We start from the raw sequence: 27,742 nt of genomic DNA, 5'->3' as shown, positions 1-27,742 counted from the left end.
TGTACATCACATTGTTAGTTTTGTTCAGTTGAATCTATTGCTCGTTCATCGCACAACACGTGTAAAACCATGTTCAGCATATCGAATGCACAGTAGAATTTAACATTGAATGCAAAGATTTTCGTGACCATTTTTTTCGTGTGCAACGTTTCCTCGCCGTTTAAGAAATTAAAAAAGGTCGTGGTATGCCATAAATTCAAGGGACCCAACTAAGAACCTGATATGCAAGCGCATTGCTTTTTTTGTTGTTTTTTTTATGCTTCAACATTCACTTCGACCTAGCGAAGGTTGAACGGGTAGGTAAAAACGTTCATCATTCATTTTTGGAGGGAAAAATCAAAACTAAAGCGAAAAAATAATTCAACGTTAGTGAATTTTGACAATGTTTATGTTTCGGTTGTCAAACAGCGGCCAGCTCGTAGCCTCAAGACATTTCTCCAACAGCCACCAATTGAAGTCACGAAACGCAAAACTGAAGCGAATCGCGCAACATAATGAAGCAAAAACAACAACAACAACAACAACAACAACAACAACAAAAAACACAAAAAAAACAACGAACTAACCGAGTGTATTGCCCTGATGAGAATTGAGCTGAAAATAATCGCCAAATTTGTTTGAATAAGCCGGCACTCTTTGCTGCGTTTCAATGCGGGACGCGCGGTAATTAACCCGTTCCTTGCAGCCGTTTTTGAATGTTGCAGTTCATTTCTTGGGTGCTGGGTTTTTATGTTTTTTTTTGTTGCTTGATGAAGCTCAAGCACTCTTTTTGAACTCTTTGGTGCCGTTTCGGTTCTGCTTTTTTTTTCGGGGGGTTCGCGCTTTTCAGGTTTTGTGTTTTATTGATATTTTCCCTGCACGCGGATAATCGTACCGAACTGCTGGTGGGAGCCGTGGGTTTCGTGGGAACAGTTGGTGTTTCCGCACAAAAATGCCATTTTGCGTGAATTTACACGCAAAGTATTCTCGCCATTCGATGACAGGGACCTGATGCGGGCTTTGATGTTTAGTCACTCTATTTTTTTTTGGTCAGAAAGTATTTGAAGTGTGAGCCAAATTATTTCCAGACTAAGCGTTTCAAAATATTTGCCACGAATTGACTTTGTCAATGCTGACGGTGAAACTTGTGACGAAGCGATTAGTCATAATTATTACATTTATAATATTAGCATTGTGGAAATACAGTTCACAATCGGTCTCGATTTGGAGTAGTTTTTGCACAATAATTAACCACATTAATTTCATTTCTTTTTGAAAACATTAAGCGCTAGATTGCTCAATCAACACCAACACGGAGTACTTCCTGTTTTGTTTTTTTTTCATTTCACAAAAAACCATGAAAGCTCGCAATAAATACGGATTCATCATCAAATATTTAACATCTTTCAATTAACGTGTCATTCGGCAAAATAACTCCCGTCGCACGCTCAGCAAATCATCAATAATTGAAACTGAAAAGCAATGTTTAATCGCTCTGCGCGATCCATTTTTAATTCGTCGCCCCTTCGTCCGAGGATTCCGAGGTCAATCCTTTGCGGTAGACACGCAGCACCGTGCCGCAGCACACTTCCCTGCAGCCTCTGATGCGAGAGTGCCAAGAGCGATTAATATTACATATTGCGAAAGACAACGGCCACCTGCAGCTGCAAATTCGCGACGGTTGTGCTGGGGAAAAATTTTAAAGGCTTTCCACTCGGTCTCATAATTAATGACCTTAATTTGCCATTGACCACTGGAGCGAACGCAAAGATTGAATACGTTTAAATACGCCCCAAACTAGCGCACGAGTTTTGGAAGGTCGCTGAGGTCATTAATAAACGTTGGTTTTTCTCCGAGAAAGGGTAAAGGAAACCGTTTTTTTTTGTGGCTCTGACATATTTATATTTATGCGATTTAAGGGTTGAACCACAGGTACGGGGCATTTCCTTGAACTTCATTTTTTTTGTCTATCTTGGCATGTACCGAGTCAAAAAACCGTATTTGCGGCAGGTGCTGTCTCTATTAATGAATATCTGGTTAAAGAGGAAGAAATCCATTATTTTTGTGAACATGCTTCCGATTGTGCGGTTGAATCCTTCAATTTGTTCTATAATTTGTTTCCATGTCAAATGTACCTCCATAATACCTCCCTCATAAAGGGTGATTTTTAAGAGATATGTTTGAAGATGATTTCATGCAAATTTTGGCCGCGGCTCTAACATTTCGGCCGGTATTTCACGAACAAATGCTTCAATATTGGCTCTCAGTGCGTCAATCGTTGCTGGTTGATCCTTGCAGACATGAACCTTAACATGGCCCCAAAAGAAATAGTCCAAAGGCGTTAAATCATACAATCGAGGCGGCTAATTGACGGGCCCAAAACGTGAGATAATCTGTTCACCGAAGGCGGTTTTCAATGTGGTCATTGTTTAGTGTGCCGTGTGAGATGTGGCACCGTCTTGTTGAAACCATATGTCAGATATTTCCAATTCTTCCGTTTTGGGCAAAAAAAAACATCAATCATCACACAGTAGAGGTCGCTATCCACAGTAACATATTTTACATCGTCGCCTTTGAAGAAGTACGGCCCAATAATGCCACTGGCCCATAATCCACACCAAACAGTGACTTTTTTGGGACGCATTGGTAGCTCTCGCAGTGGTTCGGGCTGGTCTTCATTTCAATTTGCGGCAATTTTGCTTGTTGACGTATCCATTCAACCAAAAATGAGCTTCGTCGTTGAACACGTTTGTTCGATAAAAAAGTGGATCTTCCATCAACTTTGCCAGCGCCCATTCATGATCAAACTATAGACCAAATTATGTACTGAAGAGCCTCAGCATGTCTGTCAAATTTAAGTGAGTTCCGTTTTAGAGATCTTTATCACAATTTTCGGTTCTTCCGGAACCGGATACTGGACAACAGTATAACTGAAGTGAGATTATTTGAGCATCTGCTAATAAGATCTACAAACTAGAGAAAAATGCAACTCTTTATATGATCATTTATAGTTAGTTCTGTAAGTGGAGTGCATAAATTTTGTATGGAATTCATTTCAATCTAAAGCTACGAATACATTAACCAGTTTCTCTGCACAAACCTGCGCAGTTTGATTGTAATATAGAGTAATTGGTTTGCAATTGTCTGCAAATAATCAAAATCTGCGTGGTTGTTGGTTTGTATACACAATTGGTAAAGTGTACAAAATATCTGCGACAATGTAGTCGCAATGTGATCATAATCGATAGACAAACAGTTGATGGTTGTACAGACAAATTTGACTGTTTCTGAAACTGTTTTGCAAAAGCTGTTTGCCACAGATTCTTTGATAACCAAAATATTGTTTATTGTTTAATTTTCTCCAAGTGGTTTGGTTTCGTGATCAAACATTTATTTAATGTGTACGAACTAATACCAAATAGTAATAGAAAAACTGTTTTAATCCAACTAGTGGTGTATTGATGGCTTTCTCATATTACTTATATTTTCAAAACCATTACTAGAAGATTCTGTCAGGCTTCCTTTTTCAAACTTGAATAAAATCAAAAACCTTCTTCGGTATAAACGACCATCACATTTTCAATTTGTAAACATTCATGTCAAATCAACATAGATTTAAATGTGGCAACCTGGCACGCTATATAAAATTGAACAAAGCACGCTGTGTGCTAGTCGGGTGAGTTTTCTTCTTCTTCCGTACCAGCACGTTTCGATGCGTACCGATTTTGCATCATTTTGTATGACAGTTTGAAAGTATTGATATTCGATGCCTTCTAATTTCGGAACCGGAAGTCGGATCTGGATGAAATTCCATAGTATCTTTTAACACACTGAGAGCTTTAATTTGAATCATGAATTGTGAAAGTCGGTTTAACCGTTGCTGAGAAATCGAAGTGAGTTTCGTTTTTGGAGCTTTTCTTCACTTTTACCGGTGCACTCCGAAGCGGAAACCGGGAACTAGTAGTCCCAAAGTAGATTTATTTATCCATCAACTAACAAGGTCAACCAACTAGATGAATTTACCAGTTAATTTTATATAAATATGCACTTCGTATCGCCATCGCTTGTGAAAAAATACTCACGAAATTGAAAATTTTTGCTAATCCCACTGTAATACCGATACCGGAAGTCGGATTGGGATCAACTTTTCGAAGACTTCATAAAGAATTTCAAGACCATTCATTTGCATCTTAGTTTGTAAAAATAAGTTGAGAAATTTGAATGCGTATTTTCTCACAGATTTGCACATATTGCCTTGTAGTTCCGGAACCTTCAGTCGGATCGGGATAAAATTCAATAGCGATCTATGGGACCGTAAGACCTTTCATTTGAATCTCGACGTTTCATTCAAACACTGTCGACATCGAAATTTTCGGAATGTTATTTACATCCTTCTTCAGTGTATCGGTTTTAGTAAAAGAAGAAATCAGATCACTAAATAAATTATTCATTTAATAAAAAAATCATTCAACAATTTTGGATTAAAACGATGCTAAAAGTTAGTTATGATGAATTTTTTCTGTGTTAAATTTGCTATCTAATTTTTTACAACTATTGTTATTAATTTCTGCTTTCGGACTTCTGTAGTTATATCAAATTCAATAATAATTGTTATACAAACGATCCAAAATCTGTTACGATTTTGTTCCCGCTAGAGTCATCATTGATATTTTAACAGCTTACCAGTTAAAAATATTTCAAAATTTGTTACAAAATATTTCTGAAATAAATTACTCCAGTTGTTGTAATTTTGTTATTATCATCTGATCGGGAGTAGTCCCAAATTAGTTTTATATATTCAATAACTAACAAGATTTACCAACTAGATAAATTTACCAGCAAATTCTATAAAAATGGTTTCGCTAGAGCTTGTGAAAAAAATACTCATGAAATATAAAATTTGCTCTTTCTTTCTTAAAATCGCACTTTTTCTTTCTTAAAATCGCACTATAATACCGGAACCGGAAGTCGGATATGGATCAACTTTTCGAAGAGTTTTAAAAAAAAATTAAGACCTTTTATTTGCTTCTTAGTTTGTGAAAATCGGTTAGGAAAATTCCGAGAAAATTGGGTGCGCATTTTTTAATAAGTTTGCACATATTTCTTCGTGATTCCGGAACCTGAAGTCGGATTCAAATGAAATTCAAGAAAATTACATGAGACCAAAAGTCCTTCAATTTGAATCCTAAGGAGTGTATCGAAAAGTAGTTAGCAACATTGATTATTGAATAAAAAAGCGAAAAAAAACATATTTTGACATCAGCTTTTGATATATTGTAGAAAAATTACATTTTTATGCATTTCACTGATTATATTGAAGAAAATCGTAGTTTCTGTGAAACGCTCGCACTTCGGACCTGACATTCTTCATTAAATTCTGCACAGTTACTTTTGTGACTTTCCTGGTGGCAGCTGTCCAGTTTTTTTTTAACTCCTGCATGTTTTGGGACACTGTAGCTTCCTTCCGAAAGTGCCGCTTGACAATTACCCAATACCTTTCAATTGGCCGAAGATCCGGGCAGTTCGGTGGGTTGATGTCATTTTCCACGAATTGTACATTATTTTTTGACGACCACTGTAGAACGGAGTTAGCGTAGTGGGCGGAAACCAAATCCTGCCAGAAGACAGGTTGAGCCTTATGATTTCTGTACAGTTTCAGCATTCTCTTCTTCAAAGATTCTTCCTCGTACACCTTGGCGTTAATTGTGCCCTTCGTGAAGAAAATCGACGACCGCAAACCACAGGTACAAATTGCTTGCCAGACCAACACCTTCTGCCCAAACTTTTCCATCGCTACCGTGGTGTCAGCGTCGTCCAGGTCCTGGTACACCGATTTCGTATAATATTACGATCCGGGCAGCGCTCGAGAGTCTTCCTTGGCGTAGGTTTCGTCGTCGATCAGGATGCATCCGTCTTTATTCTGTAGAATCCGGTTATACAGTTTTCGCGCTCTTGTTTTGGCCTGAACTTGCTGTACCAGAGACTTTTTCGGCACCTTCTGTTTCTTGTACGTTTTCAGGGAGTTCCGAATCATCCCGATGCTGGTGTTGAACTGCTTGGCCAAATCCCGCGTCGACGCCGATGGGTTTTTCCTGATGTACTCAACCACTTTTAAGTCCCGACCGGGCTGGCTGGGACCCGTTTTCCTACCGGATCGGGGCAAATCTTTCATGGAAAGGGTCTTACCGAACTTCTCGATAATATTTTTGACACGGGTGTGGTGCACTTTCACCCGTTTTGCAATTTCGTTGTACGTGACACCACTTTCTGAGCACCAAGTGTGCAGAATTTTCTTTCGCGTTTCCTTATCAATTCGACTCATCATTGAAACGATAAACCGTACCGAAACCAATCGATTGCGCAGCTGTTATTGACATGTAAACAAACATGTGTATGGGACTATAAGACCTTTTATTAGAATCTGAAAGTTTGTGAAAATCGGTTCAGTCATATCTGAAAAAATTGAGTGACATTATTTATCACACACACAGATATTTTGTGATCTCGACGAACTGAGCCGGATGGTAAATGACACTCGGCCTTCCGAGCCTCGGTTTTCACAACGAATGCATAGCCTTTCTATATGAGAATGGCAAAACACTTCATTATATTTTGTGAGATATGAACCTTCCTATGGCAGTTTAGGACCACCTTCCACTAGTATTAAATTTTTGAAATGCTGAATAAAAATCCCTCAGAACAACTGGATCCTATCAGTCAAATTGATTCTTTCTTAAATCTCTATGTAAGACAGGAATTTTTCTTCTTTTCAGTAGTTCGTAATTTTCGTAAAACCCAACTTGATTGATGGCGACAAGCAAATAACCTCTTTCAAGGTGCTTCAAACAGAACCTCCGATAACAACAAAACTAGTGAAACCATAATGTTTCCGACTGACAGCGACGTCTATTCAGATCGATTATTTTGCTACGTGCGATCCATATTCAATTCATCAATCAACAGCGCACTACTCAACGGCTCAGTTCCTTTCAAGTTCCACTCTCGGCCTGATGCGTCTTCCCTCTCCGTGTTGTTGGCCCCGCTGGTATGAGTTGCATCACGGATGGCAGGAGCGTTTTAGCATTTGCATTTCGCACAAAACTGCTACTGGTTGCATTCTTGTTTGTTTTTTTTTTTGCTTTCATTCCGTTTCAGGCACTTCGAAATGCATCAACCGGGCGCGGGTTATTTGAATCCGAAACGATTGGGTTTGGTACCGCGGTAAAACGAACGCATTTTCTAGAATAGACATAGTCGCGTCGAGCACGCCCCTGTCTGTGCCGGCGACTTGGAACAACGAACACGTTGGCGGCAGTGGCGTTGAATCGTTCCGACTATAACCAAAACAGACAGCAGACGGAATCAAACAGCATCAATACATACGGTGCATACGATACGATCCCATGGTGCATGGTGCTGGTTGTGTCACTTTGCCATTTGTTCAACGGTTTTGCTGATGCCAGAGAAAGAAACCTTGAGACACGCAATCGTTATAAATCTACTTGCCCGAGCAAATGATGTCATATACGACGATTGTGAAGAGGAAATTTTTCGACGGAGTTTACGAATTCCGGGCATTTCTGGCACGACAACGCCGGTCATGAAATAGTACATAATGAAGATGCGCTATTCCGAGCCGAATTAATAACAGTACTTTTGGCCGTCGTCGACAACGAATTGACACCGCAATTCGCAAGAGTTCAAATCGGTGCTATAAAAATGGTACCAAGTCGAATTCGCTACACAACTACAATAACTTGGTATATTAAACGATTGACCTTCCCTTTCAACCGAAACGACAGTACGTTTCCCATCCGATATTTCATAACGTAAGGAACAACATCCATAAAGCTTTCAACTCTCATAGCTTACATTAAAAAAATCACCAGTCAAGTTCCAAAAGAAACGAAACGGAGAAGATCTCCAAGTTTTTCGTTCACCATCTGGTCCTGTTAGGAGGCGCCGGCTATTATCTGCCGTACGGTTTTTTCTACGATTTGGTAGAAAGCAATCCCACCGTGATTAAACGAGCAAATTAGCCGCATGAGTTCATGCAAACATCGGTACTAGCATTGCCGCCGCCGCTACCATCGTCGACCAACCGACCGACTAGCTCCGGTGTGGCATGTGTGAAATTTTTAAAAATCATATACCCACAACGGAACTCGACCGACGTAGCCAAACCTGCAACCGTTTCCCGAGTGATGGGACCAAAAAACCGTCGTCTATCAAGGGACGTACCAGCAGCAGAGGCGACGGCGGCTAGGGGTGCCAGTAGAGCATCGTCACGAACGGAGCGCGCTCCGGCATCGACATCGTTGGTGGTATAAATCTCGTTTACCAGCGCCGCACCGACCGACCGGGTGCCGGGTGTGATGGAAGCTAACCGAAAGAACGGAATACAGACCAAACCAGAGCAGACCAGAAAAACGGAAGCTGAAATCGGAATGATTGGTTGGGATAATAAAGTGGTTAGCGTTGGGATTTAAATCTGACTCTGAACCGGTACACGACGGGACGGAGTCGTAGTTTGGTCGGTGCTATGAGTTGGAACGACCTCCCAGATTCAGCAGATGTTAATGAAAATGTCATTGGAATGAAATGGGAATTTGACGTTCCGGGCCGCTGCTTGGAATTCTTTAGTTCTATTCGAAACAGGACATCGCATGAATTTTAAACCAGTTTCTTCAATACGAAATCACGAGCGATCCCCCTGATTCTCTTTTAAATAGCTTATTACCTTATCAGTACTCGGTAGTAGTCTTCCACAGCAAAAAAAAAAATACTCATGTTTTCACTATTCGTGGTTCGGTGAATCCTGTGCTGCTGCAGACTCGTCGTCGTCTCCGGGCTCTGACAACTCTGGAGCCTTATCAGCATCCTTCGGTTCCATTTCCAACTGCGGCGATGGTGGCCTTTTCTGTGGCTGTTCATCCATCTGCGATGATGAGCGCTGTATTTCCTGCTTCAGAACATCAGTTTCCCCTCGTGGGTCAGTTTTTTCTTCCGATTTTGTTTCCGGAGTAGTGGCTAATTTTTCATCTTCTTTCTCCAAATATTTCTCCCAGTTGCCCAGACGTTTATTGGTGTCAGCTTCCGTTTCGGCGATCCTAAGGGAGAATGGATAAAGAAGAATATGTTTATATTTTGCGTCCAACAACAACAAAAAAGTTAGTTATGAGTATGAAATAAAGATATGACAATGACAAATGGCTGCGTTTTTCTCAGTGCTGGTCAACTTTTGCTGGCATAGCTGCTTTTGACCAAGTAACTTTTCTTTGCTGACAAAAAAATAGTATCTGTTTTGCATAAAAGGAAAATAAATTACTCAAACATTCATCAAGCTCAACATCACATAAAAATGCAATTTCATTGAGAAACATTGAGCTCGGAATCGGAGCTCGTTGACATTTCCGATCTCGAGAATCAGACACTAGCATCTCAAGGCTGCGGTGTAAATATTCAATATCCAATGTTCATACTATTTTTGCATCAGAACCATCCAACAGTATTATTTTCGATTGTTCACTGTCCCATTAGTAAAGCACCTTCAATACAAACGAAGAGTGATAAAACACTTTTGCACTGCAACAAAAGAGAGTATCTATGCCAACATCACTTGTTTCCCGACGTGTCGCTGTCGATAAATTCAGTCGAATTGCAAATTATTTATTTCGTTTTAATTTGATTTTTTAACATAGTTAGGTCAAGATGATTACAAAATTGATTATAGTGACGCATAACTCGATTGACTGGACTATTCATTGCAAAATTTGTTCTATTGTTACGTTCTTTAAGTGTTTGATAAGCATGCAGCTAGCTTAATACGATTGCAGAGGAAATGCGGTCCAGTTTAATTTACGAAGTGCATATACAAGAAATTGTTTATTTGCCATATTTATTAAGGTATTGTAGTGTTCCACAAAAGTGAGCTTGGAGTCTAAGACTAAATCTCGAACAATTTTACATTTTCCTACAATTTGATTTTCTATATGTATGTCTTTGCTTCCGCCGTTTTTCGATAGGTGGCTGTACCGGCTGAGGCTGGTCAAAATACATAGATGATAATGCCTTTAAAGTGAGTGTGTACAGTGCCTAACGAATTTTCATCGCTGTTTCAGTGACAGTTGTTCTTGTTTTCGTATTATTCACGCTCGAAAGTGTCTGTTTATGTGCCCAATTCTCGCCATTTGCGAGAAGTTTTACTTTTCTGTTACAATTCGAAAAAAATGCTACTGAAGCGCATCGAATGCGAATCAGAAACTTACGGTGATGCTGCTCTGAGTAAAAAAACGTGTGGTTTCAACGTTTTAAAAATGGTGATTTCGATGTCGAAGACAAACATGGTGGTGGAAGAGAAAAAACCTTCAAAGATGAACAAGTATGTAGAAGCATTGCTTGATGAAGATTCGTGCCAAACCCAAGAAGGGCTTGCCGAGCAAGCCATTTCAAAACGTCTCAAGGCCATGGACATGACACAGAAAGAAGGAAACTGGGTGCCGTACGAGTTGAAACCGAGGGACATCGAGCGCCGTCTATTTGTATGTGAGCAACTGCTTCAAAGACAAAATCGTAAGAGGTTTTTACATCGAATCGTTACCGGTGATGAAAAGTGGGTTCGATATGATAATCCTAAACGCAGAAAATCATAGGGAAAGCCCGGGCATGTTATTTCGTCGAAGGCAAAACCGAATATTCACGGCGCCAAGGTTATGATTTGTATTTGGCGAGATCAGCTCGGTGTGATTTACTACGAGCTCTTAAAACCGGGTGAAACCATCACAGGAGATCGCTACTGAAGGCAACTGATGCGCCTTAGTCGCGCGCTAAAAGAAAAGCGGCCACAATATCAAGAGCGACATGACAAAGTCATCCTCCAACACGACAATGCTCGGCCTCACGTCGCAAAAGTGGTCAAAAAGTACCTGAAATCCTGAAATGGGAAGTCTTTTCCCATCCACCGTATTCCCCGGATGTCGCCCCTTCTGACTTCCACCTATTCCGTTCGATGGCACACGGCCTGGCTGATCAACATTTTCAATCCTTCGAAGAGTTGGAAAAATGAATCGCTTCATGGATAGCGTCAAAAGAGGACCCCTTTTTTCGAGCCGGGATCCGAAAAATTAATGAATAAAGCTTTTATTTTGGAAACAAACGTATGTATTATTATGAGCTGCTACAACCAGGTGATACTATAATAGACGATCGGTACAGTCTGCAATTGATGCGTTCAAGGCGAGAAAAACGGCCGAAATACAAGCGCGGAAGCGTTTCCAAATATTTTTTCTCGACTTTTGCAACCAAAAGCCCAGCGTTGTCATGCAGGAGAATAACGTTTTCATGTCTTCGATAAAGTTATTCTCCTGCATGACAACGCTCGGCCTTTGGTCACAAAAGTCGAGAAAAACTATTTGGAAACTACTTGAATAATCTTTAAATTCTTTTTATTTTGAAATAAATGCATTTTTGTACCCAAAAAAACGGACCGAATTATTTTATATTGCAATGCTTTCGTAAATATTACGACGGGATTAAAAAAAACTATTCATTTGAATCTTGAATAAGAACCAAAAAGTTTGCTTGAGCATACACTAGCATAACCGTTCCAATTTATAAAAGTTTTGAGTCAGATTTATAGACATTTTTCGTTTTCTGTTGCACTTTCGCTTTACATGACGGTATAAATTTTAAACACACATCATCAAAACCAGAAGTGTTGTTCCGGAATCAGAAGTCGCATCCGAAAAAAAACTACTTTTAATCCACTTAGTGGTGTTAGAATGTCTTTCTCTTTTAATCGCAACATTCTCATTTCAATATTTTCTGCCTTTTTAAAATAATTTCTAACACTAATTTCGGCTCATTTTTGACAATAGTTTACTCAGATTGATTAGGGTAGTTAACAGAAGAAAGTTTATATAATATATTTTGGAACATTTCTCAGACCAAAAGTAGCACGATCTGGGGGACGGGGACGGTGATTCGATTTCGATTCCTGACTCCGCACATAGGCCAGAAAGTTTTTCTGGCTCTAAATCTCGACATTTCATGCAATTCTACGACATTAGATATCAAAAAACAAATTATAATTTCGGAAATCTCATGTACTCCAATGGTGATTTTTCAAGATCGAAAATTTTCCAACCTTAACCGCCGGGTAGCACCCCTTGCCCATATCAGATTTAGATCAAATTTTGCATGAGGACTTTATTCGAGGTGCTTGAACTTTTGAACAATAGCGCTTTACGAAATTAGAGGTAATCCCAAAATATTATCACCTTTATTTACATTAGAGCGATGAAAAACAACGTGATTTGTCGGTTACGTCACTTATACCATTATTTCTTCGAAACCAAAAGTCACAGCCATTTGATTTGAACTACACATCCCTGCTTATACGGGCGCCATCTGGCTCGGAGTTCCTCAACTAATCTCGAAATCTAAAATCTTAAAATGGTTGAAACGAAAATGGCCAGTCACATTACGATGCAGGAAATAATCCGACATAACCAAATATAATGTGCAAATGAAACTTTTTGGTCTTATTAATATCCAGCAACTGTTTTGTATATGATAATCATCAATTCATTTTAAAATTATACATTCTGTTAATAAAAAACGACACAGTTCGAAAAATTCTTGTCATTTTACAGATGCACATAAATGGAGCGTCATATTTCACACAATTTTATATTCAAAAACGTGTAAAATAGTGTGATTTAAAAAACATAACTTAGAACCGAATAAAATAAAAGATCGATAGCAAAAGCGCGACTTGAATCAAGAAGCATTAGATCACAAAGCACTCCAGTTACTCGACTGAGCCACAGAAGCACATATCTACTTAAGGCCATCGTCCAAGTACCGTGCGCGCGGGTGGTTTTAGGAAATTTTTGATGGAAAGTTTGAAAAATTTTCCAAAACCAAAAACATACAGACCTTTGAAAAGCTTTTATCTATCTGCAGGGCAAAAATGGCTGAAAATTGAGTTTTTTTTGTGATCTTTCACAATATTTTGAAAAAATAATTCGATGGCATGATTTTTTTTTTCAAATAAACCTTAATGTGGCTACAAGGATCACATTCGGACACATTTTTGAAAAACCTTTTCACGCTTTGCATGGAAAATCACCGAATTTCATATAACCGATTTCGTTGAAATTTTTGAAATTCGTTTTTTTTTTTTTTTTGTTTCTATTATAGAGGCTTTAACATTAATGTCATTCACCTCTTCGGAACAGAAAAACTTTCTGACCCTATGTGCGGGGTTGGGAATCGAACCCAGGCGGACTGCGTGAAAGGCATCGACGTATCCATCACGCTATACCCGTCCCCTTGGAATTCGTTGATTTTCTATGAAAAGCGTGAAAAGGTTTTCCAAAAATGTGTCCGAATGTAATCTTTGTAGCCATCATAAGGTTTATTTGAAAAAAAATCATGCCATCGTATTATTATTTGTCAAATAATTGTGAAAGATAAAAAAAACTCATTTTTTCAGAGCTATTTTTGATGAGATGATTGAAAAAAAATTATATCATCGCATTATTTTTCCAGATAATTGTGGAAGATCACAAAAACACTCATTTTTCACGCCTATTTTTTAAAAGACTCGGAAAATCCTCCGTATTTTTCAGCCGTTTTTGACCTGCAGATAGATAAAAGCTTTTCAATGGTCTGTATGTTTTTGGTTTTGGGAAATTTTCCATCGAAAATTTCCTAAAACCACCCGCATGCAAGGTACCTGGACGATGGCCTTAAGGACTGAGGCCAGTAGGTTGCGTAAAACCACGTGGCTCGCTGTGCGTATTACATTTCTCTCCATGCTCTCTCGCAAATATGTAAAATGACTCTCGATGTGGCCGGGTGGCCAAGAAAGTTTTGATATTTTCGGTTACAAGTTTGACTACATCATATAAAATCCAACAAAGCTCCGCTTGTTTGGCAGCCTTGCTGAGCTTACTTTATTTCTCTTTCATGTTTCGTTACGTTACCAGAAAACAAGAGCAGGAAAAATGGTGCGTTTATAGAAATCGACTTACCTTCACAAAAATAACATAATCACTGCGATTGAAATGCCAATTTGCGCTTATTTGCTGTCATAACGTGCTTATTCGGGGATGGTTCGGAATCTTCGCTCATCGTTTGGTGCTGCCTATGCCGAAACGACTCTGTCCGAGATTTAGGGATTTTTTGTCTCTACGCAATCACGAATACTGTGTTGAGCTTCATGAAATCATTAAGTTTTTTTTTCGTAAAAAAACAACAATAAATCTACAGCTCAGACCGAGTCCAGAGGCCATTTTCGCCTCACTACTTCGGCCTGCAGTCATAACTAGAATTTTACGAAGTCATAACAAAATTTACTTTCATCGACATCAACATCGACACTTTTTGCAGTCACTGACTACTGAGGCTTAACTGAGTAGACGGAATGTCGAATGAACATAAGCCAATTGTAGCTAATGCTCAGGCACGCGTGTAGAGAGCTTTGCCGACAGGATGTGACATTTGGTGTTTAGTGTTATTTTTGGTCATGAAGACTGTTTATGTAAAATAGGAGCCAAATCATAAACTACAAAAAATCTACCATGGAATTGCTCAATAAATGAAACATATATCAATACACTCGCAAACTGCCATGATTTGTCAGTTCTCGGGAAGTTACTCCAAAAACAGTTTTTCCTAGTTCACTGTGTGATTTTGCTTGAGTTCCAACATATCAGTTTTCTTTGACCATGAAACAAAAAAAATCATTCAACCCATACCGTTTCGTTTTCCCTCACTCACCTATATTTCGTCCTGCCGTCCCAAATCTCCGCCGTCAGTTTGCGCTGCCCGAAGAAGCGTCCGTGCATCAGCTTCACCACCAGTTCCGCTTCCTCCGGGTCACTCATCGTGATCTGGGCCACACCCTCCGGGTGACGATCGAACAGGACGACCCGGCGGCAGGTACCGCACTTGTTGCACTCCTCCCGCAGATCGTTCTGGTACTCGAGCAGCAGATGAACCTCCCGCTCGAACAGCTCCGGTTCGAACAGATTCTTGATGATGACGATCCGTTCGTGCTTCGAGCGTTCACCTCGCATCTTCTCCGGGCGCCAGTCGAAGAGTCTGCGCGAGAAAAAACATATCGAAAGTTGAAAAAAAAAGTTAAACGGAAAAAAAACGGGTCGATGGCGTGCGGAAGCCGGAGAGTCATTAAACAAAAAAAGGTAGATAATCAACTGCGCGGTGCTCAAAATTTGTTAAGTGGGTAGTTAATGGCAATAATATTTTCTCTTGATTTGTTTACCTTCGCTAAACGGGAGAACGGTCACAGTGATTCTTCTGTGAAATCCTCCCAGAGTCAGAAATTGAGTGTGAATTAAAAGTGCCTACATCCGAAAGTAGTCATGCTGAGATTACACCGTTTAGGGTTGCGATCTATGGCAAAATTAACGACCGAGCTATCGCTAATGCACGGTACTTCAGTCGACTTCTGACTTCGCACGTCTAACGGCGGGGTTCCTAATGAAGTGTACCATGGAGTGATTTCACGTCAAATTACTGTCGTGTCATCCGGCAAACACCAGGCTTATTATCGGTTTCGCCGAACAATGAAATCACGCTCGACGCTGGGGAAGACATTCGCGTAACAGCATGACCCATTTCGGTAGAGGCGGTATCATGGAGCTCCTAACGAAGCGATACTTACGATTCCTGCATTTTGCGCATCTTCTCCTTCTCCCGTTTACGGACCTTCGGCTTCAACGATGGGTTGTACTCGCCCTTGAGCTGGAACTCGGCCCGTTGGACACGAATTTTCTGTCCACGTAGGTCATAATTGTCCAAGATCTCCAGCGCCAGACCGACCGACTCAATCTGTTCGGTAAAGGAAGAGAATATGCAAAAAAAAAAACGAACAAAATTTTAATTAGTAAGTTCAACACTTTCGCCCCAGGCGAACGAGAATTCCACACGAGGACCACACAAACGCTTGCTATCCTCACGAACTGTAAGACAAAAGCAAGAACGCAACTAACGAACTTAATTAGGGGTACAGTCGAATTGACAGTTTGGTGGTCTACCAACTGCCGGGGAACCAGGGTTCAAAACAAAACCCCCGAAGAACTGAAGTCAGCCGAATAAGTGTTTGCTAATCAATTTGCCACGCTTTTATCCCCAAATTACAGCATCGTGGAACGATGCCGGGTGATGTGACCCAATGAATACGGGCCAGCCAACCGGCAAACCAGAAACCAACCGAAATGGGCACGGGCAGTAGAGGGATGAAAGAAAAAAAAACGGGAAGAAGCTGGTCGAGGGGGAGAAGGGTTCACTTAAGTGTACCTTAAATATTGGTTCTTCAGGGCCCTTTTTCATTCCACCGACCACTGCTGCACCACTCTGGTGTCGTTCGAGCTTATCCCGGTGTTCAGTTGACGGTTTCTCATCAAGCACGTGACACACTGGCCGACTGTCGAGGAGAGGCCGTGGTTCTAGGGTGGGTATTTTGTGTTACCCTTCGAGATGGATCGAATCGAAAAAAAAAATTTCGAAATAAAATATACAGATCGATCCATACTGACTTTTCGAGAATGATATTTTATGTATTCACTATTCATTTCTTATCATTTAATTTCATCAGTCATTTCTGATTCCGAATATATAATGGTATAAATGACGTAACAGCCAAACGCACTTTTTTCTTACCGCTCCATTTTCTCGAAGATTGCTGAACCGGTTTCAACAAACTTGGGCTCGTTTGAAAACTTTTATTGGGTCACTGATTAAATTCGAAGATCAAATGGCTGTCACTTCTGGTTCAGGAGATATAATGGTATAAGTGACTTAACGTTGTTTTCTGAAAAAAACGCGTTGTTTTCTTACCGCAAAGTTGTCTCATATTTTAGCCGATTTTCACACGCTTAGGCTCGTTTGAAAGCTACTACAGAATTTCTGATGAAGTTCGAGAAACCAAATCGTTGTCACTTACGGTTCTAACGATATAATACTATAAGAGACGTACTGACGACTAACCGCACATTTTTCATCGGCTGAATTTTCTCGAAGATGACTCAACGCATTCCGAAAAAAAGAACAATGTCAATCAAATTTGGAAGGGTTATGGCGAACATTTCCGGTTCGAGAGATGTAATGTTATCCCGGACAATAGTTCAGAATCTGTCAATTTTAATGGCTGCGTTCTGTTGTGTACACTCTTCTCTAACCACTTGTGCAGTTGTTTATTCGTTTTCATTAGTTTGTTTCGAAATGCGTGGACTTTCTGCAGAACAACGTGGAAAAATTGTGCACAAATGGTGCACAGAACGCGGACTGTCACTGAGAAAGCTAGCAAAAATGGAAGGAGCCGTGCGAAATGCAATCAGGCAGTTCGGTGAGGATAACACCTTTGAGGATAAACCGAAAACGGGTCGAAAAAAAAGGTCCTGGGATGTGGCCAAAAACGTGGGCACTTCGAAGTCAAATGTTCTTCGTGCTAAAGAACGTTTGAAACTTCGAACCTATAACTGTACAATACGATTCTTGCTGGAAATTTGAACTGCATAATCATGGACGACGAAACCTACAATATTATACGGTGCGAGAAGGGCAAGTGTTAAACCAGTTCGAGACATTTTTTGGTAAGAAAGCTATGGTCTGGCAAGCAGTTTGTAGCTGCGGTAAGATTTCAAAACCCTCTATCACACTGCTTCAATGAACAGCGAAATATACATCAAGAAATGTTTACAAAAACGACTTCTACCCATGATTTGAAGCCAGGAGGATCCTGTTGTCTTCTGGCCGGATCTTGATTCTTGCCACTACCCGAAATCAACGGTAGAATGGTATACTACCAAAAATGTCACTTTCGTCTGAAAAGACATGAATCCACCAAATTGCCCACAACTTGAGTAATTTTGGGCATTAACGAAGGCACATCTTAGCAAACATGTCTCGGCAGCCGAAACCATTCAACAGTCAAAACTTGTCGCCAAGAAGTCTGCACGGAATTTAATGAGGAACATTCGCAAGAAGGTGCGCCAGCTAGTCTACAATGGCTAAATAGCAAATGTTGAGAATAATATTCTGTTGTTGTAGAGTCTAATATTATCTGTATATCGAATAAAATTTGAATATCTAACACTTGTGAATTATTTACAGCGAAATCAAAGTGCGTCCATACTTTCTGGAACAGTCTTTACTGGATGTCAAAATACGGAACGCCACGACTGGTTTTTTGCATTTTATGTATTTCTTCATTTTTTTCCGTTTTTTAACGATATCAAACTATCTCTTCTTATAATCTCTAGTTAGTTTGATATCGTTAAAAAACGGAAAAAAGTAAAAATTACTGACTGACCAGAAGTCATCAATAAAAAAGTAAAAATCTGATGGGATTCCATCACACACAGCGATGAATGGAGCGCTGTCCGTGCGCCGCTTGCACCCTGGGACGCATAGCCATACGCTACAACTCCAGGCACTCAAGCAATAGTTTCGGACAAATCTTCCATTCCGGTGTTATAGTTATAGTTATATATATAGAGATGAGAAAATATCAACACAATGAAACACATTGTGCGAGAAACCGTCGTGGGCAGAATGTGACAACTTCTCGTAACTTTACTTTTGCCGGTTCGGACAGTTTCACTTTTCCGCACTTTATTCTTCACATCCTTGCTCTTCCTTGAGTACTATGGCTCTATATGTTCATATTCTTTCTCTTCTTATAATCTCTAGTTAGTTTGATATCGGTAAAAAACGGAAAAAAGTAAAAATTACTGACTGAACAGAAGTCATAAATAAAAAAGTAAAAAGTATTTTTTTACGTTTATACGATAATAAAACAAAACCTTGACCACACATTGAATATTCATAATTTCGAAAAAATAGAACCGATTTTTTTTTTGTTTACTTTCAATAGCTGGAATTTCGGTAATTCACAAATTTCACTTGCTGAACATACAGTAAAAGTTTTGCCAGATGTACAGTAAACTTTTTGCTGACAATTTCGGTAATAACTGACGTTTGTCAAACTTGAGGTAGCCGAGACTCCACAATTTCATCTTTTACCGAGATGATTACATTTCAATGAGAAAATACAGTATTTGGAGAGTAAAAAACAGTACGCAGTATTTGGGTCGAAAATACAGCACAAAACTTAAAATACAGTACGGATAGGAGGATACCGGGAACTTCTGGAAACAGTTATCAAAAACTCAAAGAACGGAACTTACTGCAATTTTTCAGAGATGGCTCAAACAGTTTCCGCAAGCTTAGACGTAAATGGAAGGTCTTGAGGTCTTTTCAGCTGCTATTGAATTTCCTCCAAATCCGACTTTTGATCCAAATTTCGCCCAAATCCGACCGGAGCTACAGGGTGTGTTCAAAAATTCATATCGTTATTTGAAACGACGATGCAGAAAACGGAAAAGCTTATCAAATTTGGCTTGAAACTGTTTACAATTTCGAAAAGGTTATGCCTTGTAGATTATGCCCAAATAAACTTTCTTGTTTTTAATCAAGATTCGATGAAAAGTTTCAAAAATCTCTTAGTAATGTTCATGACATAAGAGAAATATGATAAAGGCATCGTCACACCACTAGATGGATTAAAACATCTTCTTCTATTGTCTTCATTTACGAAAAGTTTTTTGAATTCAAACTATCAATTTTGCTAAACAAACAGCAGAAAAAAAACTGGATTCAAGAGGAGTGTTAAACATAACTCAATAAATTGTGTTCTGCAATCATTTTTCGATTTTTTATACTTTTTAAAATGACACAATTCAACAAAAATCAGTCTACCGAAAACGACTATTTCTATGATAACGGTTATAATAAGAAAATTAATTGCTTTTGAGTTGTAGAATCATAGCCTAGTTTTAGAATGACTATTTTTCACCAAGAACTAAAAAGTTTGCACATGCTTTAAAATTATTTCAGATGTAAATAATTCAGTTTTCAATAGACATTCAAACTAACTTCAAATGTTACAGGGCAAAAATAAAAATAATGCGAAACACGACCGTTCACGATGACATTAAAAATGCACAAACAACCTTCTTTACGGCATTATCGAAGTGCATGGAATGCAAGTCGGGTGCGATGAGGTAGACCGCCTGAGGTGCCGGTTCGGGATGTGTTGGCGAGTCGGGATAGTTCATATATGCTTCTCATATACCAGTACCTTAAACACATTGATATACAAGTGTAATGTGTTATTCCTCGCTCAGAAAATATAATCTCCACCTACAGGTTCGACACTAACATCCGCCCGATTCTCTCGATCCCCGTCCCTGTCCACCATCTTTATTGGAATTAACAAGATCTTTTTTTTTTGTCACTAACTTTTTCGTTCCCCTTTCCCTGTTTTTTCACCATCTCGATGGCAACTAATTAGATCTCTGTCGTTTTCAAACATTTTGTTCCCACACCCCTTTTTTACCCCGTTTCCCACAATATTTACTTCTTTTTTTCATTCTCTTCCGTAACATCACCATCACCGAAAGACCGCTCCAGTCAATGACCAGCATGCGGGCCAACCGCCGGGCCTTCGTAGCCTGGGGGTGTTTCCCGCGGACCCTCACGGACCGAAGAATGCGGCCAACATAGAAAATTACCATCGCCATCTGGAATCATCTCATCCTAAATTCAATTCACCGGCCACTACCGATCGCCAGATACTATATTACATAATGATACTACTCTAGTTTTAAGTTAGACGATAATTAAGATTAGTAAATACCCTTGGCATCTTAGAGCTTAAGCAGTGTGCCTTAATATTATATTATATTATTGAATAAAAAAAAAGTCGGGTGCGATACAGATTCTAATTGGTAATCTCACGCAGAACTAATTCTATGAGTATGAGGATGACGGTTGAATTTAACACAGGCTGCTATTGACACACTGCCGCTAAACTCAATTACCAGTAGTGACAACATCAAAAGAAAAAATGGAATTGGGAATTTTTTTTTCGTTTATTTAATTATACAAACAGATATTAAAAATAAAAGTAAACTCGGATGGGAAAATGGATTTGAAAGTGATTGGTACTACTTTTTCTAGTGTGAACTACAATTAAACATGGAAAATGTATAAATTAGGTTAGGTTAGTTTTTCACGGACGAACATTTTTTTAAACGGAAACCAGTGTTTTAAATACTTTACTTGTTATTCCCGAACATTTTAAAAATGGCATTGAGACCATTCTAAATGAACTTTAGTTTTTGCACAAAGAATTAAGATTGACATTATCACATCAAAGTCATTTTTGATTTAAAAAAATGATATGTTAACCAATATTAAGATACGGAATATTCTCGGTTCGGTTAAGATTATTTTGAACACTAGAGGAATAAATCAAAAGGCAGTAAAAGAATATTTCTCATCGCAAAATCGCATATTTGATTAGGTTTGCGCATCTATACGGTCCGTCAAGTGACGTTTCGTGATGTGCGCAAAGAATAAAATCTTTTGAAAATGATCAACATAACATTTTCTCACATGTAACTTTCTCTACGGCATTATCGAGCCGTACCGAGTGCAAGTCGGTTCAATCCGTTGACTATTCATGGAGCGGATGGCAAAGTGAATAGTTCACCCATCCGCTTTGCATGGAGACAGGCGTTGACTGAATAGAAAAATGTGACAGAGCTTAAATTTATAGATTCTGCTTTGTGTGAAAGTTTGTACTGTACAGAACTGTGGGGTATTTTATCATGCACGACGCGAAACCTCATTATACCAATCGAAGCAGAACTGCTACTGAATGAAATGCGAGGTGTGAAGCAGCGATCAAAACCGTCGGCCGTGTGAGAGGAATCAAAAGAATGATATCATTATGCCATGCTGTGATAGGCTCTGGATAACATAGGGAAATTTGAACCGATTTGACCGATGTTGTAGTATTGAAATAGCAAAACAATATTGCAATACATATTAAATGTTTTTGAATCAACTGATAGTTAGATTATATAAATCTATAGTTTCGAATTTTTAGTTAAGACCCGGTTGACACCGGTGGTTTTGCTGTACTGAAGACGGGTACAAAGTTTCATCCGAATCGTTTGAACTGTTACCCGACAAACGAGTGGCAGAGAAGAGAAAAATGCAACAATTTCAAAATTGATTTAATTTAGTAAATGTAACGGTAATTTTCTCTATTATGTGTTTTTGGATTTCCAACATGTTTGAAATCTTACTACGAATATAACATTGAGTTAAGCATTTATTTTACGTTTCGTCTTGCAGGTTCGGTTGCAGTATCTCATGAGTACAGGTTTTTGCTGAAGTTCACATGACTATTATCATTTGTTTTTTTTTTTTATTATTTAAAAGATATTTTATTCAGGCCTATTTGCGTATAAGCTTTACGTGGCCGATTTAGCTGAGTTTTTAGATATTTTTTTTTGTATTGGATCTCGTTGTCACCCTTTTTCTAGGGGGAGAGGAGCTTCCATTTTCTTCCTGCGAGGATTGAGGAGCAGTTTGTTCGCGGTTCGTCTCGTCATTCATTGCCGCATCGGTGGTATTGTTGTTGATTTCGTTGCTAGTTGCTGTAGATACACCTTGTTGTATAATGGTTGCAATTGCTGGTTGGTTGGAGGGTAAGTTGATAACTGCAGCTGGTGTACTTTGTTCTATAGGGGATGATGATCGATTCGTTGAAGGGGATTCTTCACTGTTGTTGGTGACTGTCACAGGTGTACTGGGATTGCTTGGGGTTGGTGTGAAGGAAGCACCATTGTCCTTTGGTGTAGTTATCTCCTTGTCCGGTTTATCACATGGCTTATCGTAGTGAACAGCTTTTTGGCAATATTGACATGTGGCCATCTGATTGTCATAGGTAACAAGTGATTTGCACGGGATTCTTGTATCCTGATCGAAAGTCACATAAGAAGGTATAGGCCTCCTCAAGCGCATGCGTAACAAACGTACGCCATTTAGAATACCGGGGAAAAAATTCTGCCACTTTTCTTTTTCGATAGAGAGAATCTCTCCGTATTGGGACATAGTTTTGCGAATATAAGGATCGATTACGCTTGAGGGAAGATCATGCACACGCACTTCTATAGCACTATCTTCCATATATACTGGAATGTTGTACTTAATGTTCTCGTGCTCCACATAGTGCACATTGTTATTGTCTTTTGCGATTTGAATTGCATCCAACTCTTTATTAAACTGGATGTAAACAACATTATTCATCTTATTGCATTGAAGTAAAGGCACACGTTTAATGTCAAGATGCATTTCCTCCTTAAGCAAAACTTCAAGTTCTCGTATCGAAGGTCGAATTTTGCACTGCCTGAAGTCAACAACAATTGTATTCTTTCGTGTCGGCGGTAGATTTTCTTTCGTTTGTTTCACTCATTTCGAGCTCGTTCTATTGTTCACTGCACAATACTGTACTTGTTTTTTTTCTGTCCCGAACGTAAGCGGTTTTGTTTTATCGACTGACTTGGATGAGATGAGAAAGCGAACTGAATATTTTCATTTGGTTTTATGTGTTTCATTTACACTTGCGCATAGATTTATGCGACCACGGCTCGAAGAAATGTATTCTACAGATATAAATACATTATGCTGATGACTTGGCTAGAAAACCTCTTATTTAGCAAGTGGTTTACAGCTCCGAGCAAAAATGCAATCAAGAAACGCAGACTATACAGTTTAGTAATTAAAGGGATGCTACCGGAATCAGAAAATCTGACAAACAAAAGCAGGAAACTTTGGCTGTGCGATCGAATTCAAGCTGCATTGATTTTAAGTACTGTAAAATTTGGCATACAGTGAATGAAATTGAATTCTTACTTGAGGAATAAATGCACCTCAACGGAAATAGTATCTTTAATAATACAATTCAACAAAACTTGTAGCTGAGTATATGTCCAATTCTAACGTGAACGTTCAATGCGATATTCCCACGTATGTACAAGACGGTGCCCTAGAGGTGCGTGAAGATTTACATACGAGGTGTATATGGCGCAGTACAAGGAAATTCTTTCAGTCGAAAAGGAAGAGTGGCGGAATTTCTTTCCTAGTATACGAAATAGCATGTGTGCGTAACGTACGCGACTACACAGGGCGATTCCGTCCTACGTGACATATGATCAGGGTGTGTAAGCTTTTGAAAATCGCTGGTAGCCTACAATAATCAGATGCTAGCATGTCAGTCCAGTAAACAACTTGATCATCAAGCCAAATTTTACAGTGCAACAGTGAAAACTACATTACCAACTAAAGACAAGGACAATCGTTCTGCACTGGCAACTAGCAAACCAAACAATGGATCAATTTATATATTTTGTTACACCTTGTATAGGTTTTGAACTTAAACTCATGACTCAAACAGAAGCAACACAGAAAATCTGTATAGGTTTTTTCGTTTTGTCTAGTCTACCCAAGGGTTATATCTTCGGATTAGTCAAATCCGAAGGAGCGACAGCAGCGTCGTATTCGTTGCATACACCGAAACCAATTTTTAGATTAATGTATGATTTGTTAAAATGACCTATTGGAAAAATGCAGTAGCAGTTCTATACGAACTACTTTTTCCTAACGAATCGAACACTTAGCGAAAAATATAGTTAGCTAAATAACAGATATCACAATACAGACAAAATGAGCTGAAATTAGATCCACCCTACAACAGCCCAACACTAGATAGATGGTGAAGTTAATCACAAATATGACACCGAACGCATAACCCATCGCCATGCAAACAACAAGATTACCGTCGTATATGAGCTCGGATTTAATGGAACGCCAAGGCTTATACAGTTGACACTTTTACAGTACAAAAAAAACATAACAGAGAGAGAAAAAACGCACCACTCGGCTGTTTGTTCAAATTTGAACAAAAAATCCAAAACCGTCAGCAAACATACATCAATTTGCTCCTGGTCGCAACCGAAAGAAGTAGTTCGGTCTATTTGAACATCGCACCCGAGTAGTTTGGCCCCATAATGCGGCGGCTGGTAAATAGTGGTGAAATGTCAAGATTTATTCACTGCGCTTGTCACACAGCGGGTAACAACGGGGCACAGGTATCGAAGCAAAACCAGATGATGATGGCGATGAGTGGCCTGGAGGAACACTTGAACCCGCAGTTGTTCTATGTATTTGCGCGCACACACGACATCGCTCTGTCCTAATGGTGGACAAATTTGCTAATCCTTCAGCCGGATCCAGGAACGTTATGGCTCGGCGCAAGGAAGAGTAGAGAAACCGTTCAGCTGAGACCGAGCAAATGGAAAAAACTTTTGCTCAAGCCTTTTGCGGCTCGTTTCACGAATGGGTGCTGTTTGATGCTTGACCCAGTTCGGGTGTCGCTGCTAACAACTAGGTGTTCATTACAGGATGCAACCTGCTAAGAAAGGCAGCCAGAAAACCACAGCAAGTCGACTTGAAGTTCCTTCCAGCAGGCTGCACCATTTCTCACCGCTTGAAACTGACAGCAGACAGTAGGTGATGGGCTTTGTGTGATGAAAGCCTGCCACGGATCGGATCCACGGACGGTGGTTGCGTGTGGCATGACATGCGGAACACTTTTCACTCGATTAAGCAGAAACATTGTCGGAAACAAAAGCCGGTTCTGGTTCCGGTATTGGCGGCAATAATAGACCTCGAAGGAACAGCACAACACGCGTTAGTTAATAGCCATAATCAATGCCGCTCGATTTGATTTCAATTAAGTGTTAGACGTGGTTTCGAGCCCGGGATGCCAAGAGGATGTATAGATACTGATAGTAGAGATAACTTAAATTAATTCTCCTAGTTTGAAATTGACTTGTGAAACTTAGTGTTATAACATGTTGAGTCTCTGGTAATTCAGAAATTGGTTTAAGGAATTACAGGAGCAAAACGTAATAAATAAAATGATTTCTCGTCACGTCTGACAGACAGAAGACATCCTTTAGATCTGTCAAATTTTCTGTATATTCTGTTCTTTGGTGTGATTGTTATTTAACTTGAAAAAAAAAACGCTTCCTAATTCACCTAGTGGCCTTTCCATCCTCGGCAATATCCTCGGTAATTAGTATTGTGAACTTATCAAATAACTTAATAATGAGTTTTAAACTAGTCTAAGTCTTTCGAAATTGATTCTTTCATCTCCGAGTAATTTTGTTGCATTGAAAAACACGGTGATTTTTTTTTTTTTGGTTTCAATTTTAAAGGTTTTACCCTAAAGGTCATTCAAACCAGTTGTCGTATGATCGAGCCCCGACCTGGAAGGATTCGTAGTGTCAGTAGAATCGTAGCACCAGCCATGCACTGGTTCTGTACACTATGAATCGGCTGCGAAGTCTGTTGAAACAGAAGGTCAAATTCCACAACAGGAATGTAATACCAAGGCTTTGCTTTCGTCTTTTCGATCCAGAACAGTTTTCTTATCCTATGCGCGGGTTTGGGGATCAAGCCTAGGTAAGCTGCGTGAAAGGCATCGACTAACCCATAACGCCTATCGGTCGGTTACGTCACATATAACATTATATCTCTCGAACCGGAAATACTCGCCATAACCATTTCAAATTTGATTGACGTTGACAGCTTTCAAATAAGGTTATCGAAATTCGTTGAGTCATCTGCGAGAAAATTCAGCCGACTAATAATGTGCGGTTAGTCGGTTACGTCACTTATGCTATTATATTTTCAGAACCAGAAGTGACAACCATTTGGTTTTCGAAATTCCATCATATTCGCCAGAGTTATCCCCCCGCGACTATTTTCTGTTCTAAGATCTGATACTATTTTCTGTTCTAAGATCTGATACTGAAGTTTTGTTGAGACTAAGAAGATATCATGCTATAAAGGTGGTGTAGAAATGTTGGAACACCGATGGAACAATTGAATTGCTCTTCTAGAAGGATTCATTCATGAAAAAAATCGAAAATCAAACAAAACACTATTGTTTTTCTTGTTAGACCGGAGACTTTCTGAACAAAGTGTTACAGCGTAGACACTAGTTAATTAGAAATAGAATATTGTGAACTTCATCACTTTGTTTATTACCAAAAATCACCAAAATGTTGGAAAACACCGAAGAAAGTAACTCAAAAATATATTCGTTAAGATCGAACTTTGAACTCCTAGAAAAAACAAACTCTTGAGTTATTTTCTCGTTAAATAAGCAAGTTCGAGAACATTTTTCTTGAAAATCTGCTGTTGAATGTTGTTGAAAATAATTGCTACATTTTCGATGCGAACGGCGCACTAAACCAATCTTTCAACTGAATTGAACCGCGCTGGTGTCTGACGAACGCAATGCAATTAAATAAATACTATGCCATTACACGTTATCAGTTAATGAGGTGGGGCTAACGAAAGCAAAAATATTCACGACCAAATTTTGATAGAATCGCGATGTGTATTTTTTCCAGCCTTGCGATTTTCGAGGCAATTTCGAAATACCAGCGATTTCGTACCAAATTTCGTATCGTATTTTTCATTTCCGCCTTTGGTCCATGCAGATGAACAGTGATAGCACTCACACATATTCCTTTATTGAACAACTGGGCTTGATTTTGACGCAGTCGGAAAGTGACAATTCTCTTGAATATATTGACTATTTTTTCATTCTGTTGTTTTGTGGTTGCTCGCATCGAGCTCCGTTCGATGTATGGATCAACTTGTTTGTACACCTCAAATTGTTGATGCCTAAAGCTAATATATTCTTATGTTCCAGAACGATTTAAAAAATATTAGATTATTAGAATGAAAATTCTTAAATTAAACTTATGTCGTTGTTGTATTTTTTATTCTTTGCTCGATT

The 27,742-nt window shown here is 39.2% G+C and overlaps 2 protein-coding genes across 7 annotated transcripts in view; one reads left to right on the top strand and one right to left on the bottom strand.

Moving 5' to 3' along the window:
* Positions 1-27,742, top strand: part of LOC131438596 (uncharacterized) — a 259,391-nt gene that overhangs the window by 93,859 nt on the left and 137,790 nt on the right. The gene's annotated exons all lie outside the window — the stretch shown is intronic.
* Positions 8,649-27,742, bottom strand: part of LOC131438595 (HIV Tat-specific factor 1) — a 188,283-nt gene continuing 169,189 nt past the window's right edge. Inside the window, exons 3-5 of the mRNA XM_058608706.1 lie at positions 15,674-15,840; positions 14,767-15,090; positions 8,649-9,089 (exon numbers count right to left, since the gene is read on the bottom strand). Coding sequence (XP_058464689.1) covers positions 8,777-9,089; positions 14,767-15,090; positions 15,674-15,840 — 804 coding nt within the window. The 3' untranslated portion in view covers positions 8,649-8,776. The remainder of the gene's footprint in view (positions 9,090-14,766; positions 15,091-15,673; positions 15,841-27,742) is intronic.

Source organism: Malaya genurostris, chromosome 3, assembly GCF_030247185.1.
Source record: "Malaya genurostris strain Urasoe2022 chromosome 3, Malgen_1.1, whole genome shotgun sequence".
Classification (NCBI taxonomy): Eukaryota; Metazoa; Arthropoda; class Insecta; order Diptera; family Culicidae; genus Malaya; species Malaya genurostris.
Note: the sequence above shows the minus strand (reverse complement) of the source record. Positions and strands in the feature narration are given on the sequence as shown.